The 22,927-nt window shown below is 41.9% G+C and overlaps 1 protein-coding gene across 4 annotated transcripts; it reads left to right on the forward strand.

The window, feature by feature from the left end:
• Positions 1–10,539: 10,539 nt before the first annotated feature.
• STEAP1 (STEAP family member 1) lies at positions 10,540–20,571 on the forward strand. Of its 4 annotated transcripts, XM_044425280.1 has the most exons (6): positions 10,540–10,662; positions 12,379–12,561; positions 14,371–14,476; positions 16,381–16,893; positions 19,190–19,354; positions 20,087–20,571. In XM_044425280.1, exons 3-6 carry the CDS (start codon positions 14,414–14,416, stop codon positions 20,342–20,344), a joined length of 999 nt encoding a protein of 332 aa, XP_044281215.1. In that variant the 5' UTR covers positions 10,540–10,662; positions 12,379–12,561; positions 14,371–14,413; the 3' UTR covers positions 20,345–20,571. The 4 variants fall into 4 exon arrangements, with proteins under 4 accessions (XP_044281215.1, XP_044281213.1, XP_044281216.1 ...); XM_044425278.1 differs by lacking the exon at positions 12,379–12,561 and having other exon boundaries at positions 10,540–10,652; XM_044425281.1 differs by lacking the exons at positions 10,540–10,662; positions 12,379–12,561 and adding an exon at positions 10,663–11,319.
• Positions 20,572–22,927: the final 2,356 nt, after the last annotated feature.

Below are 22,927 nucleotides of genomic sequence, written 5' to 3' on the forward strand. Positions count from 1 at the left end.
TAGAGTTTTGGGGATTAGAGGCTTCAGCTATGAAGCTGGTAGTTGACTAGCTTTGAAAAAGCATCCTACCCATAACATCTGTTCATGTTTAATATGCTTTGATTTCTGCATAGGAAGGTTTATTCAGGGAGCAAACTACATTAGATGTTTTATAGAAACTGCAATGCCCGACTCATGGGCAAGTCACATCGTCTCAACCTGTCTTGCTCGTGCTCTTTCCACCATGTAGCCTGGATTTCTTCAGACCTTTTATATCATGACTCTTTATGTTAAGGATTTCTGATGGCATATAGTGTATGCTAAACTTGTGATATGGTTCTGGGCCAGGAAGTGTGGCTTCAGTGGTCTGGAAGAGGAAACACTCTATTGGGGCTTTGGCAAAACAGCAAAGCAAGGGATCCTTCAGTTGCTTTCCTACCTCACACACATTTCTCTTTTACTTGCAAGTGCAATTCTGCCCCAACCCACCCTCTCCTCCTTTGAAAAAATAAAGTTTGCAGTGGCTCTTGAAGCCTTCCTGACAGTCTCATTTGGGCTCTTGCCTCAAGAAACAACTAGCTGGAACTCATATGTGCTCAGAATTCAGTCACATTAGTTCTGATGGCCTTACAAGTACAGTACATTGATTTCAATGGAGTTTACTTGTGGGAAAACCAACATGGGAGAGGGGCTGAATGTGTTTGCTTCTGGTGAAGGGGAAGGCATTGTCCATCTGGCTTCACCCAGTGAGGTGTGGGAGGACAGCAGCAAGCAGCATATCATGTTCTCCATATTTTTTGTGAGGGTGCCATAAAAACTGCCTTTCGCCCATTTTTTTAAAGTCTCCACTCCTTCACACTTACGCCTTATTAAAAGATATTTTAAGGGCCATTTCCCAGCATGCTTCCCCTTTCCAACTCCTTGTACTTCTCCCACGGCTGCAATTGTGTGTGATGCAATCTCACATTTTTCAGCAGCACTGTATTCATTAGCATGTGCCCCAACTGTGATAAATGCTTTTTGCATAAATACCAAGACGTGCTCCTTCTAAATGAAAGGGACTGTACCGTAGATCTCCCCCAGGTCATTCTCTCACATAGCAAAAAAAAGAAGAAACAAAGTACCGTGGGAAGAATTTATTATGTTACTTGCAATTTAGAAACCTAAAGGAATTGGGGGTCACACTGCATGACAGGAAAAATTATATCCTAGCAAGGTTAGAAATAGTAGCTTGTTTTATGAGTATCTATAGTAAATGGTTGAAAGCACTGAAGTGCTCCTGCTAAGCGCTAACCCACATACTATGTACAGCTCCGTGTTTCTTTGCCACAACAGTTTGTATTTTTACTAAAACGTTAGCCTAGCAGGCTGTCTTGGGAAGCCAAAAAGACAGCAGGGAAAGCTGCTTAACCTTTGCTGTATGTTCACTCAAAATCGCCCTCCAACTACTTTCCCACCAACAGGAGAAAAGTTTCAGGGGGTGCCATAATCTTTACCACAGTCAGAAAGACAGCTTGGGCTGGGTGCAATTGTGGGCACACAGATGGTAGGAAGATTAAGGGTTGAGCATATCCTCTTCCACTACCTTTCCCCTCTCTATTACAGAATCTGAGGGTGCTTTCAGTAAAGAAACAAAAAGGATGAGATAATGGAGACACATGTTTAGGGGAAAGAAACTCTCAATAGTACATGACATGTAGTTTGGCCCTAAAATAGCATGGAGACTTTCAGAATGACTTCCCCCCACAAATGTTTTCCTCACACAAAATCTGGGCTTTGTCCTCACAACTTCTACTTGTGAGTCAAACAATGCAAATAGAATGAGCCATCCTTGATATTCTTGAATATAACTTATGAATAAGTGCAAATTCTTACCGTATCAGTTTTCATGAAAGGTGTGATGTTGTCTATTTTACATTGACACACACACACACACACACACACACACAGAGAGAGAGAGAGAGAGAGAGAGAGAGAGAGAGAGAGAGAGAGAGAGAGAGAGAGCGCAAACATAAACAGTAAACAGTCCATGGTCATCAGTCACCTAGTTTAACTAAGCCCAGATTCCTTCAGGTCTTTGCACAGAAACCCTGGCAAACTATAATGACATAACAAGTGCTGCCTTTGTCCTATTTCTACAGTTTTGAAGAATATCCCAGAACCTGTTTGTTTGACTTGTGTATAATCAATCTGAGGTCAAACCAAACACCATTATTTTGGGATAATTTATTGCAGAAAATCAGAAATTCCCCAATGCTTCCAACTAACTTGCCAAAAAATTATCTGCCAAATTCCAAGCTTGCTCCTCTTCTTTTACATAGCAACCTCAGTCTCTTAACCCGTACTACTTGCTGAATCTCAATTTGACAGGAGAATCTAGCACAACTGGCTCCCTTCCATGTAAGCTTTCCACATGCTTTTGTTTTAGTTTTTTACACAGGGAAAAGCTGTGTCTCCGTCTACTGTTTGAGTTGGTACAATCTATTCTACCACCTCATTTTGCTGCATTTTAAGACCCAGACCACACGGGTCACTAGACTGCAAACACTTCACTGAAGTGAAACTTTAGCATTACTTTTGCTCATCTGTAAAATAATTCATGGATCAGTTGCCCATCAGATATGCACTGATAGATTATTGACCCGTAAGATCTGCAAAAGCTGCACTGCAGCTACTCATCTGCTGTAACAACGGATAACATCATCTGAAGGCTCAGGCCACAGGCGCAGTGTCAGGGGCCGCCCGTGAGCGCTGGAACCCCAAATCTTTCATTTGGGGCCCTGCATCTCTGGACAGCTATGTGCTCCCACTGGCCATGGGCACTTGCTAACCCCACCCCCAGATCTTTCTGCCTGAGGCTTTTTTCCAAAATCAAACGCTTTCCTCTGTCCCATCCATAAATCCCTTTTTTAAAACAAAGAAGAGCCAGGTTTATTTTAAAATGCCCATGGAGACTTTTTTTGTCCTGTGAGCCTGAGCCCAGGATCTTTACGGTTCCTAGCACTGCTCATGTCTGGCTAGGCCACATGATAAACACCATATGGCCATCTTCTCCAACCACTTAGGAAGAAGGGAGCATAGTAATAATTGTAAAGATTGATTCCCCACTTGTGGTGACATATGTCCATTTGGGAACAGGGCATTTGACTGCCTGTTGTTTACTGTGGCTGCATACTTAGTCCACCTCCTGCTGCTTCAATCCTTTAATTAGATTTATGCTTGCCGTCTATTGCTTATTTGTGATGCATTTGATCTGACATATGCTGTGGTTGTTGCTGGGCAGGGCCTGTACCTCAGCAGCAGAACATGGCTTTGCATGCAGAGGGTCCCAGCCCCAGTTCCTGGAGCAGCAAAGGATCCAGCCTGAGCCCTTGGAGAACTGCTGCCCGAGAGCTTGATAGACTGATGGGCTGATGAACTTATCTGAGGGAAGGAAAAGTTACACAGCAAAATTTGGTGCATTTTTGGTCAAACCACTTTTCACCATGATTTTACAGACAATTGGGGGGGTTGCCTGATTTTAACACACTGGCTTGTAGTAGTTTATCTTGTACAGCTGATCTACAACTGGCCATTTTTGCAGACCCCCCCCACCTGCTCCCACCCCTGAATTTGCCTCTGTATCGGCAGCAACAAAATCAGTGATTTTGCAAACATGCAAGTACAGCTTCCCATGCTTCTTGGTTCCTTCTAAAATTGCCATATAATTTGCCACCACCCCAGCAAGTACAATGGCATGAGTAGGGTGCACCCTCCAATGGATTTCAGGAGTCAATGGGGTCCCCAGAAGTGGTCTACCTCTGAATCAAATAGTCTCAGTTCTATTTCTCCTTTGCATTTCTAGACCATTATAAGTAGGAGGAATACGTAATAGCAAATAATGAATAATAAGTTTCCAATATGTAATACTAGACAGAAATTTGTTCCAGACTGAAAACGTCTAGAAGTCACAAACCTTTTTGCAAGGCAATATTTCCCCAGTGAATAATATACCAATTTTCTTGTTCCTAGGACTGAACAGCAAATTAAGTGGATGGGCTGTTTTAGCATTTAGCCTGTTTGGGTTGCTATAATTGTTTCCTTGCCAAAGAATTACAAGTAATTAAAATGTGAAACACAGCCTGTGAATAATAATGTCATTACTTGTCACCCATGATAAATGTATCATTACAAGCATTATTATGTAGTCCAATGAAATATATAATAGAAGCAATTTGAAAGCAGGTGACCCGGATGCATATACTTGAGAAAGCCAACCACAATGATAATTTCTGCTCTATGGTCTTTTTCATTAGTCTTACAATTTAATTAGGAAAGAGAGATTAAACAGTGGTGGGCAGCAGGGCAGCAAGTCCATTCTGAGATGCAGCCTGAACTTTAACAGAGCTGCCCACCAGGCTGAACCCTATCCCTTCCCCAAAACAAAATTCAGCTCCTTACAACGAAAGCTGAGAGCAACCCAGAACAGACTTGCTGCCCAACTGCTCTTGAATCCACGATTTATAAAGAAGATTCCCACAAGTTGATCCAAGGCATCCTATGGAGGTTCTATTTGCACTTGCTAGCCCATTTTAGGAAACTGCCTTAATACCAACTCAGATTAGTTTCCCATCTGGCCCGTGATTTTCAGCTCTTGACTAGCAATGCCTCTTTGGCAGAGGTCTCGCACATTTGTTTATTTCTCATATTCATTTGTCACCCTATAGCAGGAATTGGGTACTTGTTGGTCTGCAGCAATAGGTTTTTTGTTTGCTTTTATGTTGTTATGGCTTTATTGGATTTTATTGTACACCATTTTGGGGGCCCTGGTGGGCAGGAAAGTAATATGAATAGCTATACAAAGACTAATAACAATAGCAGCTCCTATCAGTGTTTGTACTCGGCTGTGCCAGTTAGGGCTGGTGTTTTAATCAGAAGGGTGCCAAGTTGTCCATCCCCACAATATAGTACAAAATGCATATCTACATATAGGCATATTGTAGAAATATATAAATGAGTGTGTGTGAAGCATAATGAAATGATCAATTCAAAGTAGCACAGCTTAACTTATTTGCATCACAACAGAAGGACACCAAACTACTACTAAAACCAAACAAAGAAAAGTAACAGCAGAAGTAATCAGAGGATTAAAAGGCATGAGAGAATTTAAAAAACCTATTAGTGTAGATAACAACACCTAATTGCTTTTTAGCTGCAAATGCTAGGGATTGAACCCAGGACCTCCCATATGCAGAGTTATAGTCCTTCTCTATGTTTCTCCAGTCTGCTCTCTTCAGTATTTAGTGCTCAATGACCATTGGGAAAATAAGCCTCACATGATCGGCTTCACAGTCCACAGTGAGACAATCATGTGAAGTCTGATTTCACTGGCTGAAGTCAACTCAGACTTGCTTTTGGCAGTGGCAAAATAAATATCAAACAACATGCTGGACATGATAACTGAAATAGAATACAGTCTTCCATAATGGGAAACTGAAGACTTGTAACTTAAATAAAGCACTGGTGTTAATAGTCATGTACTCATTATTTTGATTTATTTTAAGGTGTTTACACTGCCTTCCTATTAAAATACCCAAAGCACTTTGGGACACACTTGCTAAGAAAACCAACCATGGAAGATATGTGCACAAACACACAATTAAAGCAGCCATCTGCAAAAAGCTGTTTAAAATCATATAAAGTAGGTGCAGGGGAGAGCAAAGCAATAAAAACAGCAGCTACCAATCACCAATTAAAAGCTGTGGAGAATGAAAGTCTGACCACCTGTTGCCTAAACTGGCTATTTAAATATATAAGTAAGTATATACATAAGTAAGTATAAGTAAAAAATATTACTAGTGCAAGGAGAGTCCCTTCTTATATTGCCATCAGGGAGATGTGAACTACTGGCTTTTGAGAATGCTAGCAGCAATTGTGCCAGCCATTCATTCTATCATTAAGAAAAGCAGGCAGACCAAAGGCTTATCTAGTAGATGCCCACAAGCAGGACCAGCCTGCTCTTGTTCTCCAACAACTGCTATTCAAAGGCATATTGCCTCTGATACTGGGGGTGACATAAAGGCATTATGAGAACTAGGCACTGATGGCTAATGATTAGACAAATTCATGGAGAATAAGACTAACAATGGCTACTAATCAAGACAGTGTTATTCTCTAGGTCTATTCTTCTCTTGAAGCTGTCCATGTTGGTGGAAGCAACCATAGTTTAACTTTGTTCTGCGTGAAGAAACAATTTGTTTTGACACTGGGAATGAATTCCTGTTCACCTGCTAATAAAATTGTTATATTCAATGCTACCATTTTAGACTTTTATCGCTCATCATTAATGTCTGGTGTATCTATGAACAGTGGCATGAACCCAAAAAGTTTTTGCACAAAACTACTATACCCCAGTGCCACCAAATAGTTTTATAATGCACATATAAAAAGACAGACATAAAAAGAAAAGCATGTGTAATTGAGCCAATCTTAATTCTATGAAGAATCCAGAAGCAGAAGCCTCAGAAAAAGGCTGTACTTTGATCTTATTTATGATAGTCATCATGTCTAAATTTGCATCGAAATATACAAGTTAGCACATTCAAAATTTTATACAGATCTTTTTTTCTTTTGTCTTCTTTTTGTGTGGGGGGAGAATGTGTATGCGACTCCCCTAAATATAAATCATTCAGAGATCTACCATTAAAGCCAGTAAACATATATAATACTCCAAGTCAATCCTCAGTTTAGGTCTTCATCAGAAAGATCCCTTTCTAAGAAGCTGAGTCATATTTAAAACAACCCATACCCACTTTTCTAGAGCAAGGATTAAAGATTAAATTTAATACTCCCTAATTCAACTCCTATGGTTGATTTGTATTCCTGCTCAGAATAGTAATGAAGCTCTTCCAAGGATGAAATACATGTTGTAACTTTGCTTCTTTCTCAGGTGTGAAAATGTGTGTCACTCCACTCACGGAAAGGTCCTGAGATACCAAGCCACATACACATCTGCCAACACTAGAAGAAAAGGTTTTTTTTAATGTTCTTGAAACAGGTACTCTGGTTCCTCCCTTAGAAGTATTGCTCCTAGAACATCCCTGAAGCATCCCAGGAAAGTGTGCTCAAAGGTTTCTATCTGCTTCCTAGGAGGAATCAGGGATGCACAAATCTCTGTGGCAGGCATCATAGAACTTGTTCATAAAGCATTCTCTTCTCCCTTTCTCTCTAAGGTGTAGGGTAGGAAGGGGACTTCAGACTGAATTTCTATCTTTATTCTACCTGTTTCCAAAGCTACTGAAGGGTCATGTACAAAAGAGGTAGCAATATGCTCTAGTGAACTTAGCCAGCATCTCTTTGAAATGAAACTATGATGGACAGTATCTATTATCAATTGCTCTGGTAATTTATCTGATGGTTTATTGTATATGTATTAGGGACAGTGGGGTAAACCCATAAGAACATAGGAAGAATTATGCTGGATCACACCAAAGGTCCATCTAGTCCATAGCATTCTGTTCACACATTGGCCAACCAGCTGCACAAACAAAACTCACAAGAAGGACCTGAGTACAACAGCACCCTCCCACCCATGTTGCTCAGCAACTGGTGAATGAGGGCATACTACCTCCGATACTGGACCTAGCATATAGCCACCAGTACTAGTAGCATTTGATAACCTTATTCTTCATTAATTTGTCCCACCCTCTTACAAAGCCTCCCAAACTAGTGGTTGTCACTACATCTTGCAGAAATGAATTCTCCTGTTTCAATGTATGAAGGCCTTCTGTGATCTGCCCTGAATCTTGCACTGTATCAAGCAGCTTCATGAGATAACCCAGGGTTCCAGTATTATGAGAGACAGGGAGAAATATTTTCCTATCCACTTTCTTTACACCATGCATAATTTTGTACACCTTTATTATTTCTCCCCTTCCTTGCCTTTCTTCTCAGCTAAACATCTCCAGATGTTGTAACGTTGGGAGGCTGCCCCAGAGCCTTGAATTGGAGCAGAATAACAAAATGGTGTAGCCTGTGGGTGTTGCATGAAAAGGTTGGTGTGCGTGTGTGTGTGTGTGTGTGCGCGCGCGCGCACGTGCAGCCCCTGCCACTCTAGTAATCAGAGGGCCCACAGGACCCGACAGATTGTGCACCCCTGCTGGGAAAGGCCCTTTCCCACTGAGCTACCAGGCAGCTCATTCTGCTGCCTCCTGTCATGGCTTCCAATTTTTCTTGTTTGCAACCATGTGGTTTTCTTCCCTTTTCCCTTCCAAAGGGACCCATGCACAGGTTGTGATGGAGACAGCTCCAGGTTTGGGCAGACTTCTCGTGGAGGGCTTTTTTCCTTCATAGGCTCTGGTGGGCTTGCTTTGCTGTGGTGCTGCCCCATGGTTCAATGACAATCCACACTCCAGCCATATTCAACACTTCAGTGTCTGAACCCAATCTCTGTATGGAATCAATAGCACTCCAGTGGGGTTTGGACCTTTCTTCTAGGAAGTCTTTCTTCTAGGATGTCTTCTAATTCTTTAGGAGTCAGGAATCCTAATTCCCTTGGGAATAAGCCACTGTAACAATGCAGGGAATGCAGGAATACTATCAGTGAAGATTCTCCAAGCACAACTACAAACAATTCCAACAAGAAAAAACTGAAAGACAACAGAGGAAGTCCCCATGGGCCTACAAAAAGTTAAGTGACAACCTGAAAGCAAAAAAGAACATGTACAGAAGGTAGAAGCAGGGCTAGGCCACAAAGGAAGAATATAAAGAAACAGCAAGGGATTGCAGGGATGGCATCAAGAAGGCTAAAGCAGGAAATGAACTGAGAATAGCAAGGGATGCTAAGAACAAGAAAGACTTCTTCAGATACATCCAAAAGATATGTCAAAAAGGAAGGTGTCCAGCTACTCAAAGTGAATGGCAGAATGATGACAGACAACAAGGAAAAGGCAGAGGCGCTCTTTTTCTACTTCAGCTCAGTATTCTCCCACAAGAAAATCTACAACAAAAAGGAAATACAAGCTATAAGTGAGAAATGACAGCTGAAGATTGAAAGAAATGGTCAAGCAATATCTAGATGGTTCACATATCCAGGGTCTAATGAACTCCATCCAAGAGTCATCAAAGAGCTAGCAGAGCAACTCTCAGAACCCCAGCTATTATCTTTATCTTCAGTAAATTTTGGAAAACAGAAGAGGTGCCAGATGACTGAAGAAGAGCTAACATTGCCCCCATATTAAAAAAAAAAAAAAAAAAAGGGGGGGGAGAAAAAAAAAAAAAAAAAAAATAACCCCAAATAAAAAAAAAAAAAAAAAAAGTGGGGGCGGGGAGACAAACCTGGGAACCACAGACAAGTTAGTCTAACATCAACCCCTGGAAAAATTCTGGAACAAATTATTTAATAAACAGTCTGCAAGGACCTTGGAAAAATACAGTGATTAATAAAAACCAACATAGAATTATCCAAAATAAATCCTGTTAGACTGACTGGGTAACCTCCCAAACAGACTGCAGGAACACTGTGGACATCATCATCTACCTCAGCTTTAGCACAGTTTTCAACATCCTTTTGTTGGCTTCTCTGTCTTCAAACGGTCCAGAAACTAATTTCCACTAGTGCTGCATCTTTTGCAGCAAGTTTCACACACCCATCTGGATATGGCCAGATGAGCCTGCTAAGCATGCTTAGTTTTCATTGGGCTATGTGTGCATTTGGAGGTTTTGCCCCCTTTGAGGAGAGGGACATTTCTAGAACCAACAGATTCCCAAGCATGCTGCTATTTCCCTTACTGGTTCTTCCGAATTTGAGAGTTGCATGCAGTGGTGTGCAATTTTGACCCAAAACTTCAGTCTCTGCTTCTGCTCCCATTGCTGCTATTCCTTGCTTTCTCAGCATTTCTACATTTCTGATACCTTACAGCAACTACACTACCTGAAGGAAGTGGTGGCCAAAACTGATTTTTAAATTAGTATTTAACATGTGTGGGTTTGCATTTTGGACTCCTTTAAATCATAGCACCTGCACATGGAGTTTGCTTAAGCAGCCCTGATGCCCTGCCAACTGCTGCTCTCTGGGCGGACATTACAGAGCACTCTGCAGGACTGGCCTACAGCGCCACAGGTTTTTTGTGCCTGTGTGGAAGAGAGACAGAGAGATCATACTTTGCACGCGCACAGGCGTACAGAAACGAAAATATAAAACTTCTGGTGGTATCCAATGATAATCCTACTTAGAATAGACCCATGCAAATGAATGAGCCTTAGATTATTCTTGTTATTTCAGGCGATCTATTCGAAGTAGGGCTAACATTGGACGCCCTCCCAGATGTGTTTGACTACAACGGTACGCATCTTCGCCAGCTGGGAGTTGTAGTCCAATCCACCCAGAGCGCGCCAGGTTGCGGTGTACAACCCTACTCGCAATCCGAGCTGGGTCTTCCTTCCAACTGAGCCCAAACTTTGTGCTAGCTGAGGATGTGAGAATCCGCAGCTCCTCGGGGCGGAGCCGGCTAGGCGCGAGAGGGCCGGATGGATACTAAAGGCGGAGCAGGAAGGGGTGGGGTAGGCGGCGGTGGCTTCAGGCCGAACCGGCAGACCTGCGAAGCTGAGACGAGGCGCCGGTTTGGCTGGAGCAGTGCGTTTCCTGCGGCTCGTTTCGCTGCCCACCTTGCCCAGCCTGTAGACAGAGGAAAGTTGTAAGTAGCTGTAAGTTTCTCGGAGCAGCGTCCCGCTCCTCCGGGCCGGCACGTGGAGGAGAGCTGCATGTTCCCGGAGTCGGGCTGGAAGGACACGTCGCCGCTATCCAAAGATTTGCTGAGAAGCCGCAGATGGTTCTCAGAAGGCGGCTGCAAACTTCCAGCGCCGGCGCTTCCTCGGTCTGCTCCAGCCTCGGAGTGGGCCAATGGCTGCCCTCCTCGCGAGCTTTTCCCGCCCCGCCGTGTAAATAGGGTACACTTACAAAGCATAAATAAATAAATGCGTTCATCAACAAGGGGTGATGGAGCAAGACCCGTGACGGGCTTGCCCACGTCATAAGGTACAAAATGCGCAAGAGACGTATGGGTGGGTTGGTACATGTGTACGGGAAACTTGTTTCTTACAGACGGTAAAAAAAAAAAAAAACTTGTTTGCTTAAATCTGAACTGCCTCTGCAATCTAACAAGAACTCTTAGAAGCTTAAGAAGAGCCCTACTGGATCAGTCCAAGGGTCCAGCTAGTCCAAGTTTCTGTTTGCACAGCTCAGATGCCCACAGAAATGAAATGTGTGCAGAAGGTTATAAGATGCGGTTGGTTCTCTTTCTACAGTCAGGAGGGCAAAGCCTGCCGTTCCAAGAGGCATGGAATGAGACATAGCTCTTTCTCGTGCGATCTCCTACAATTAAATATTGCAATGTGGGGTGCTTCTGCTCTGGGTAGCTGGCACTCAAGCTCTTTTCCAAGACTGTTCCTCTAGCATCCACCATGTTTTTCTTCCGTATATGCTCGATCCAAATTGGTTCCCCTTCTATGAGTTTTTTTGGGTTTTTTTCGCTGAAGGGCGTTGGTTGGTTTGTTTGTTTTGGGCTTAATTTCTGGGATTGTAGGTTCCTTGCTTTACACCATCTGCATTGACACTGGAGGAAAGCCAGTCTTATCACTAGACACATTTTAGCTGCCTGGAGCAGTGCTTTTGCTGCACCAGCAGAAGAGGGAGAATGAGAAAATGTGAGGGGAGGGGTAAAAATCCCCCACCCTGCCATGATTCCAATCTAAATTGTTCCCCAACTTTTAATCAGAGAAAGATTCCTGGCAAGTTTTGTTAGGTGCTAATTAAGGACTGTTTCTGACTGTTTTGCAGATTAATCATGAGTCTTACCAAGTTCAGTTAAGTATGCAGAGAATACAGCTTGCCAGAGAAATTCTGTTTCTTTGCCTAGGATTTGGACTTTCCTATTGTATTAGCTAAGATAGGACAGAACTGGTCATATGTCCTAAATTTATCATACATTGTAGCTGGGAATTTTATTCTCACTGGATTGTTAGGAATACTTATTTCCTTGAAGAATTTGACAAGTCCAGGTTTTGCTTTCACTAAATTAAAAACCAAAAATAGTGAATTTAGTACATCCTTTACTTAGAAATAAATTCTACTGTATTCACTGGCACTTGCTCCATACCAAATGTGTTGATAGTCTTGTTTGTGACTTTGGCTGCAGTCCTACCTATTCCAATTTTCCTGAACTATGCTCCACTGGTCTCTGTTTCTGAGTAAACATATGTAAGACTGCAGTGTTTGCTCTAAGGTTTACCACTTGATTTTTCCTAACCTATATCTTTCCATTCCTGTGTAGCTGCCCCATGTAATTGATATAAAAACTGTAAGCCCTCTAGGATTGATTGTGTTGCTTTCTGTGTAGCACCTAACACACTTCTTCTTGCTAGTCGCGAAGTCATGTCCGACCCATTGCGACCCCATGGACAACATTCCTCCAGGCCTTCCTGTTCTCCACCATCCCCCGGAGTCCCACACTGCTGGTGCCAAATAAATACTGAGAAAGAATTGGAGCAATAGCTGTAATGTGTCCACTTCTAGCATCCCTGTCTAGACAGCCAAGAGCCCTGAGGGTATGTAAAACACAATTAGCAAGGGATTGTATTCTAACTGCACCACAGGTACAAGCTGTAGGCCACTTCTGCAGAATTTAAACCATGAAAGAATTTAAGTCTGAGTGCATTCATAGCAACAGTTTTGCCATTTTACATCTGCACAGAGTGATGAAAGGCATTCTGGCAAAGTGTCTGGACACCACCCTGAAGTCACTGCTTGCTGAAGCAGTCTGGAATTGTTTTGTGAAGCATGCTCCGTCTCGAATAGGGGTCTCTAACATTGTGCTTCTTCAGCTGGTATTTTTAATCTGGGATACACAGTAATCTTTGTTTTTATCATACCCATGTGAGGAAGATGATCAAGACTTTGTAGATGCCCTGAAGCAAAGATGCTGTTTAATTTCTATTTTTCCCCTTTCACCTCAATAAAATCAGCTCCTTTCACTTACAACAGCATGGAGAAATAGTTTCTTTTGTTTTCATCTCTTCTTGCTCCTAGCATTTGGGAGAAAGAAGAGAACTCTAGTTGCTGAGCCTTCTTCTCTGTCCTATGTGAGTCATGTAGAAAATTAAACCCAAACAGAACAATAAAGGAGTGGATTTGGGGGTAGCTTAATATCCCTACAGTGTTTAGAGCCACAGTTGTGGCATTTGGGAAGGGGCTGGAGACAGAGCTGGCATCAAGAGGAGGCAAGTTTGGGCACCAGCTGAGGTCCAGGGAGTTTCCTACCCCACTTCACCAGTACAACCAGTCTCTTGCTGTGGTTGAGACAACTGGGGGTGAGAAGGAAGAGCGGGAATTGCCACTGGCTCTCTGCCTGTCAAGTAAGCTGGGGCTAGTGGTGAGGAGAGAGGCTGGAGAGCAGTAGCAGCTGATGTCGGTGGTTGTGGGTAGCTTGACTCAATGAGGGGGGAAGCCCATTGAAGGGTGTCACCCAGGGGCCCTCAGAAACTTGGAGCTGCCGCTGGCTGGGGATAAAACACCCCAAGCATTGTATGCAGACACTAAGCCACTAGTGAGAGCCATTGTGGTATAGTGGTGAAGAGTGCTGGACCCAGGAGATGCTCTTGTCCTGTCCTGGCCATGAAGCCCTCTGGGTAACCTTTGGACCAGGCACTGACTCCCAGCCTAACCTAAATTCACAGGCATGTTGCTGTGAGAATAAAATGGAGAGGAGGAAAACCTTGTAAGGTGCCTTGGGTTCCATGCAAGAGGAAGAAAAGCAGGATACACATCATTATCAGTATTTATTATATTTCTGTCACACCCATTAGGATGATTTTCCTGTATATACACTTGCGTAATGTAATAATGATATAAAAATCCTTATCCACATTAGGATTTTTTTAGGCCAAGCTAAAGGTCAACAAACAGTGTGCAACCATTTGTGGGATTTTAGTTAGTAGATATTAATTAATCTGGATTTTGGATTTTTTTTTAATGGCCTGTATAGCTACTTGCTTATTTGAATGACTACTGCCTGTTTGATGAAAAGTTCTTTATTAGAATAGGGATCATCTCACATTTCAAATATTAGAAGTTACATTTTGAACTCATGTTTGTTTGGAAATACAGTGATGAATACAGAATGAAGGTTTGGTAATAACAAAGGGAAATTCCAAGTTCCAGTTCTTGTGCTTAGTGAATTTATACCAGGAAATTCTTGGACTTTCAGCTTAGCTGCCACTACAACAAGATTTTATTCTTTGTTAGAAAGGGGAGGGGTTTAGTTGGGCCAAACAGTGCATTTGATTATTTATGCGTTTTTGCCTGTCATAAAGTAGGACAGATCAAAGAAATGAAATTCTCTTGAAACTGTCTTGCAGAGAGCCAGTGCCATAGAGACAAGAACAGTCATAAGTCAAAAACATGGAACAGGATGAAGATCAGAAGATGGATCCTGAAAGAGCTTGTGAGAATGTCAACCATTTGGTAACTTGCATCTTTGTATTAGTTTGTCTTAAGTTATAAAACCTAAACTTTCTGTGCTCTGGTAGGTGTTTTGGTGGCTTGAAGGAAATATTTTTTTGTTAACTTACTCAGGATGGGCGGTTGATTGGGATCCCCACTTGTAGATCTTTGGGTGTGTTGTACTGGATGCAAGAATTTCTGTCTCTCAGTTGTTTAGCAATAGAGCAACAACATGGTTTTCAGCCATTGTGGTATGGTGACTAGGGTTCCAGATTCTTGTTCCTATATGGTTGCAAATTTCACTGTGAGACTTAGGGCTAGTCATTGACTTGTAGCCTAACCTACCTCATTGGGCTGTTGCAACAAAAAAAAATGGACAGGAGGAGGATTATGTAAGCCACCTTGGGTTCTTTGCAAGAGGAATAACAAATACATTTACAACCTAGATTAGGTTTCAGAAATTATTGGCATTACATTGCATTTATATCCCACCATTTTTCCTCTGGACTTACTTAGTCATCCTTCCACTTTCCCCTCCATACAACAACCCTGAGTAGTGACTGGCCCAAAGTCACCCAGTGATGTTCATGGCCAAGTGAGGCCTAGAACCTGGATCTCCCAGGCTCTTCCTTCTGATACTCTGACCACCCTATCACACTGACTCCCAGAAATATCGGGGTAATCAGGAATAGACTTCTGTGTGAAAAGACTGCGCTCCATTCAGTTCTGGTATTGAAAATAAATTCTTAGGCATAGGCTGAGAACATGCTGTGAAACAGACTGCTCTTCAGTTCAAAGTTTGTGACCTTTGTGCCAGGGTCTGATTAGTAGATCTTGGGCTTCTAGGAAAAAATTAAGGTAGGTCTGACAAGCCTAGTCTGACCACCCCTGCCTTGATTCATGGGACATAATACTCATCCCCCGTCCTTCAATTGTCTACTGCTCTGTCTTCTTGAGTTCAAAGTGTTTTTAACCCAGTGGGCTAAATTGTAAAGAAATTAAGGGTCATTCCTAAATAGAGGTGGGAAGGTCCCAAAATGCCCAACATTTCCCAGCCAGCTATGCTGAAAATTACTTGAAGAACAGCTGATAAGGCAGAAGTAGCTGGCTTGAAGACTTTCCAGCTGTTTGGGCTCACAACTTTCATCTGCCTCTCCACTGGCTATGCTGGCAACTGGACAGCCATCTGAGAGGGATGGTTTAACTTGGTGTCTTTCACTGAGTGGATGGTTGGACCCAATGGCCTTCTAGCCCCTTCCAACTCTACTATTCTTTGATTCTATATAGGGGAAAGATCCCTTTTAATCATTGAGTAGAATAAAGAATTACAGCAGCTATATACTGTGTTTTCCCTCACCATTTCAGTGGTATGGTGGGGAAGAACTCACCTGCTGCAATACATCCTAGTATGGAAGTCCATGCTGTATAGACATAGCAACCCAGTTCTTCTCGTTGCAGAAACATCCACCTTCAAAGTACAATTCAATGACCTACTATTGTCCAGAAGATAAAAATGATACTTCTGTGCCTGTTCAGATGATTGTGTCACAAAATCCAGTGATTCCATTATATTCTCATGCAGTCTGAATTGCGTTGTTCTGTTTTTTCAAGCTACCTGGCTTCGTAAAGGATTGGTGAAGAAATATGATCTGTGGAGGTGGCAAGATTCCCAAATTTAGACATTGGTGCCTCAAATTACGAGTGAAAGGGGCACTTGGAATGTAACCTTACTTGGAATGTAACCTTAACCTTAAGCTCAACCCCGATAATGTAGCCAAATTCCTGAAATCTAAAACTTCATGTGCAGCTCCAAATAGCATGCATATAAGCAGGTCTACAAAGGAAAACAATGTAAGGATCTACTAATACTGGTACAAACTTTTAAATCCCTTTTAGGATTAAGTATTATGTTTTCTCATTTTCAGATGATGGATGTAGACGTGATTGGAACACCTGAAGCAGCTGCCTTTCCCCATGTTCAGCAAAAAAATTATATTGATGAGTTTGAATCTCCTCCCAATACTCAAGATAAATGTGACCTTTTCCCTAACTGGCATATACCACTGAAGACAGCACTAGTACTATCTTTGTCCACTTTTATCTACACTTTCCTGAGGGACGTAATCCATCCTCTTGTAACTGCTCAAGAAAATGTATTTTATAAAATTCCAATCCTGGTGATAAACAAAGTCTTACCAGTGGTTTCAATTACCCTTTTGGCTCTGGTTTATTTACCAGGAATACTGGCTGCAGTTTTCCAGCTTCATTATGGCACCAAGTATAGACGTTTTCCACAGTGGTTGGACAGATGGATGTTATCACGAAAGCAGTTTGGGCTTCTTAGCTTCTTTTTTGCCTCAATGCATGCCTGTTACAGCTTGTGCTATCCAATGAGGAGATCATACAGATACAAACTCTTAAACTGGGCATATCAACAGGTATACCATTTGGTTTTATATTGCTCTTAAATGTGTGTAAGTGGATGATATGTCTGTATCTGGAACATTATATGCAATTTTGGTTGTCCAGTCTTGGAGTTGATATTGCAGAAATGATAGAAAGGGCAACTGGCAGCACAATACCACTCTCCTAAAACTCAGAGTTTTCTTCCTTTCTTAGAACCCAATGGGGCAGTCCCGTGGAGCTCAATGATAGGAGATCCAGAACAGATAAAAGGAATTATTTCTTCAAACAGTATGGAATTTGCTAACATAAGATGTACTGATTGGGTGACTTTTGGAGATTGGACAAATTCAAGGAGGATATGGATAATGGCAACTAATCCTCAGAGTGCAGGACTGGGACTCAGGAGATCTGGGTTCTAGTCCCTACTCAGCCATGGAGGTGGGTGACTTTGGGCCAGTCACAGACTCTCAATCCAACCTCCCTCACAGGTTGTTGGTACCAGAGTAAGAGTGAAAGGAGACCCATGTAAGCCACCCTGAGTTCTTTGACAGGAAAAATAGGTGGGATTATTTATTTATTTATTTATTAAAACATTTTTAATAAATAGCTATATGCTAGATCACATATTGGAAGCATCATGTCTCTGTAGATCAGTGGCTGGAAAACACAAGTTGGAGGGTAATGTTGCACTCATGTCACTTGTGGGCTTCCCATGGACAGCTGGTTAGACACTGTCAAAAGAATGCTAGACTAGATGAAGCTCAGTCTGACCTAGTATGGCTCTCTTTTTAACCCTATACATGTCTACTGAGAAATAAATCCCAGGCAAGTCAAAATAAGGCAGATGACCTAGTGTGCTCCAGATGTTTTGGACAAATGTCATCCACTCCAGCCAGCATAGCCAGTGGCTATGAGAATTTTAATCTCAAAATCTGGATGTGCCCTAAGCTGCCTACCTTTGAAGTATAAATAAAGAGAAACCTTCATCTCTCAAACCATTAATGACCTGAGTCATTCAATGAAATTGATCTCCAGTTGCTTCCAAGCATGCAAAAAGAGATCTTTTGTTTCCCTTTTGTTTTTTCGCAAGTGCTGATTAGTTAACTTCTGGAAAACATTGCCCCAAAATGTGTTGATGGGGAGTAATTTAGATGGCTTAGCTATGGCCAGAGTCAGAAGAGTATAAAGTACCTTCCAGAAAGTGAAAAAAAAACTATGTTTGCACCCATTAATTCTAAATACTGAAAACAGGAGATCCAGCATGGTTCAGCTATTAGATGGTTGGACTGGGACTTGGGAGATAAAGTTTAGTCCTCATTCAGCCATGAAACTCAGTGGGTGACTTTGAGCCAGTCATTGACCCTCTGCCCAACTGATGTCACTGGGTTGTTGTTGTGAAGAAAAGATGGAGAGAAGGTGAATTGTGAGTTACCTTCGATTCCTTGCAGGAGGGAGAAAAGGTGGGATATAAATATAGTAAGTAATTCGTGGCAGCTCGTTATTGGAAACAGCTCTTTCCTAGTGTTTTTGAAAGCATCTGAACTCTTTGGCTGCTCTGGCAGGATGACAAAAATTGTCAAGAATGCCTGCTGATCAGCTGCTTTAAAATATTGTTTCTTAGTGCTTTACCTGTTGTTAGCATCTGCCAAAGGTTACACTTAGCCTTAGATGGAATTCCGTTTGTCAGCAAATAAAGGCAGATCCTGCTGGGAAAATCAAGTTAAAAAGGAATTGGAACAAGGCTCCTTGGAGTCAAAAATTTGCTGAAGTAAGTAAATACTTCTCAATCTAATTAACTTGCTTTTGACTGAGGCTGATGCAACTTAAACAGTTCTTTGTTTAAGGGTCAGAAATGTGACCATGCTTGAATTTAGGGTCCATGCAAATGAAAAGAAAACAATAGCAAAGCCACACATGTATTGTTTGTTCAGCATTATTGTTCAATAACATTGGCATAATCAAGGTGTGGGCTGGCTCATAGATGCAAAGGGGTGGATTTTTTTTCCTGGCTAGCCATGCAACTCTTACTATATACATGCACTTCTGCGAGGGGAAACCTCAATGCAAATGGGATTTGTATAAAAACAGCCCATAGCTGTTCTTGTGATAGCCATAACTGCAAAAGGACTTTTGTAATCATGGAAATGGATGCCTTCATATACAATCTGCTTCACATTAAGGTTTCTGCATGATGCAGCAGAGGTTACATCCCAGGCAAAAAAAAAAAAAAAAAAAATGTGGCTGGCCAGCTTTCACTGAATCCTAAATACATTTGATTCTTTAAGGTGTAATTCTGACACATGTTAAAATGCAGTGTTCTCCCTACAGGTAAAGAAGAAAAATGAGAATGCTTGGATTGAGCATGATGTCTGGAGAATGGAGATTTATGTGTCTCTAGGAATTCTGGGACTCGCTATATTGGCTCTATTGGCAGTAACATCAATTCCATCTGTCAGCCACTCACTGACCTGGAGAGAGTTTCATTATATTCAGGTACATGTGAATAAAGCCATATAATGGGGAGCGATGGGTGAGGAGTGATTCCTTATTGGCCAGACACATACTTTTATGTATTACCAGTTTGAGGTTCAGTCTCTGATCCTGACAGTGGAAAATCTCAATGCTAAAAATAGGATTCTTCTTTGATGGCTTCCATTGATCAGGCCTAGGATAATTCCAAACAGGATGCAGTATGTTCAGAATATGTTCTATCCCACTGCCAATTGATGAGGCCTGAAGAATTCAGCTAGTATTAATACTTCTTACTGTCAAGGGACATGTGAAATCCTTTTCATAAGTAATCTACTTGCAAGTAAACAGTTTAATCTGCTAGTTTAACCCGCTGGGACACGCACAAATAAGTCCTTTGCTATTTTATTGGATTGGGAAAAAAAAACCTGGAACATCAGCCACAACAAAGTCTGCCACAACAAAGAGATGATATTTGACCTAACTTGTCCTGGAAACTAAAGGAAAGCTAGCAGTCAGAACTGTATAGCTTCCATATAGCCTGAAATGTTTGATCTTGATCTTGGAAGCTCAGTGGGGTGAAGCTTGGTTAGTGTTTGGATTGTAAACTTGAGTCCTGCATTGAGACAGGGTTGGGCCTGATGGCCTACTAGGCCTGTTTCAACTGTATGATTCTATCCTTTCTATCCTTTTCTATCACAACATGTGTGTTTTCCACTTTAAAAACTAACCTGTCACGTACTCCTTCCTTTCTAGAGCAAGATGGGATACGTAGCTCTGCTGCTGTGCACTGTTCATGCACTAGTTTTTGCATGGAATAAGTGGATCGACGTAGGCCAGTTCCTGTGGTACACTCCCCCTACATTTATGATAGCAGTTGTTATTCCAATAGTGGTTTTGGCTTGTAAAAGCATCCTGCTTTGCCCGTGCCTTAGGAAGAAACTACGGAGGATCAGATCAGGCTGTGATGTTAATGCTGCAACAAGTTGGGCACAGATGGCTTCTAGACTATAGATTCAAGCATGTTTTGCTTTGCTGCCAATACTCATTTTTCTTCAAACCCTAAATAAATTTAGCTTTTCCCTAAGGCTACAAACGTATGCTCCACTGAGCTCAGTAAGGCTTACTTCTGAATATGTACTTGGGATCATCTTTACAGGCTGAAAGTAATCCCACTTTTGTTGTATTGAGGCAGTAAACATTTTTGCCATACAAGTTTATTAAAACAAATCACAATGCTGATATTTCATCAGTTTTATCTATGTGAACTTCTCCAAAGTCTCACAGGTTACAGTCTTTTTCAGGGAAACTCTTGACACCAATAATGTGCCTTTTATCACAATAATGCTTATCTGTGTTAAATCTAAAAACAAGCAATGCAATAAATCAGCTAATGCATTAGGCTCAAAATGAAAATAGCTGCCTGTCCTGAAACAGCATCCTGATTCAATTCAATGATTGAAGCACATCACTATGTACTTTTCTTTGCATTCAACGATCATGTCTCTGAATAACTTAATGCCTGAGTATACCAAGTATCCATATGCTCATCTAAGTGTATGTCCAGATCAAGGGATAGCCACAAATACCCTGAAAGATATTTTTTGGACTTCAATTTCCAGTATTCCTGGCCATTGGCTATGCTGGAGTTCTGCCTTCTGCCCGTCCTGACTTATATCAGAGTTGCACAGAGGTTAGGCTTGTGACATCTATTTTCTTTTGTACTGGAATCTTTAAGGACCACCAACCACAGGTGCAAACTAGTGGGTGAATGTATATTAAGAATCAAGGGACTGGGTACTGCTCAGCCCAGAAACTTGTGACCAGTGCCAGATCCAAGCTCACTTTTTTACTCATAAAACCCCCACTCCTGTTTTTCTTCCAAGCACTCTTTAAAGCAAGCTAATTGGGGAGGGAAGCCTTGTGGTTGTTGCTGCTGTTACACAGTGGGGAATTGGAAAATCTATGCTGGCTGTATGATTTTGGGAAGTGTAGTTCAGAGCATGTAGAGGGCCCTAGTTTGGGAACGGCTTCATTCTCATTTCATAGCAATTGTTCCTATAAAATTATATTTCCTATTTCTAAGCAACTTATTTCAACAGTTTACATTCTCTATCAAAACCCTCAAGCTGGCCTTTTACATACAGAGCTTTCTCCATTTATTTTTAACATTTGGTCCAATGTTTTACTGCATGTACTACACAGAACATTTCCTGATTTGACAGGATGAATAAATGTATTGCTGAACATATATCAAAGCTGAGTTAAGTTTCTGAAAACCTAAGAGCAACAGTCTTGCTGAAGCTAAGCAGGTATATGGATCTGATTGAGCTTTCCAAGAAAATTTATTATTATTTCCTGCCTTTTTTCTCTTGCAGAGAATCCAAGGTGGGTCATGTAGTCTTCCTCCACTCTGTTTTATCTTCATGTCAACTGTGCAGTAGGTTAGGCAGAGAACAGATGACTGGCCCAAGGTGAGCTAGTGAGCTTTGTGGCCAAGTGGGGTCCAGGACCCAGATCTCCTGGCTCCCCAGTTCAACATTCTTAACAACCACACTAATTCACCAAACTGGAGAACAGGCTGTATGGGTGCTTGGTTCCATCAAAATTCCCTTCTTATTTCCAGATGCTACCTTTAAGAGGCATTCAAAGCATTACAGTTATAAAGCATGATGAACACTGAACATAAACAATGATAAATAGAACATGTAGAATAAGAAACTTTTTTCCCTTACTCTGGTGCAATCAAACCTAATTACCTGTCAAAGTTCTGTGCTGAAGACGTACCTAAAGATACCCCATGCTTTGGTCCTGTCAGTTCTAGTGGTGTGGGACACTGCAGTCATCAAGTGAGTGTATGATGGGTGATTTGTGCTATGGGCTCTTACCTTCCACATTACAGTCTTGTAGTACCTGTAGCCAATCAATAGTGCAAGCTTCATGCATTGAGAAGTAATTCCACCATTTGGTTGAATGCAGCTTGCTCTTTAGAGAGCATGCTTGGGATTCAGGACAGCAAGTTTCTCCATGATTCAAATTTTTCATTTGTCTGTTTCCTGGTACTGGCTTTTTCACAGCCACTGGCATTCAGTCCTGCCATCACCCTTAACACCATTTCCTCATTCTGTATTTGCATAAAACTAGAAATACTTTTTAAAAGAATAAGTTCAACTTGCAGTGCATGTTCAGAGGAGAGGGAGGATTGGCCTTCGTGGGTCCAGAGAAGGACTGAGGCAGATGGGAGAGGACAAGAGTGAAATGAGTCACATCACTAAGCCAGGGTTTCACTGACCACTTGTGTGCTAAGTGCCTCTTCCATTGGCAGCAACAACTGGGCACTAAGCACTGGTGCTGCTAAAACCTGCAGGGCCCCGAGGCCGGGTCCCTGGAGGCTTCCTCATCCCCTTTGCCCCCAAGTGACACAGGAACCTGCAAGACATGGATGGCTTCCTTCACCCCTCCTGTGATCCTGGTAGACAAGCTTCTTTCTCACTGCCATCCTCTCCTTCCTGCTCCAAAGTTCCACAGAAGAGTCAAAAGCAGCACATTTCCTTGTTTAGATAGGCTGGCATTACAGTTGCAACGACTGTACTGAAT

Source organism: Varanus komodoensis, unplaced genomic scaffold (genome assembly GCF_004798865.1).
Source record: "Varanus komodoensis strain SLA01 unplaced genomic scaffold, ASM479886v1 scaffold15, whole genome shotgun sequence".
Taxonomy (NCBI): Eukaryota; Metazoa; Chordata; class Lepidosauria; order Squamata; family Varanidae; genus Varanus; species Varanus komodoensis.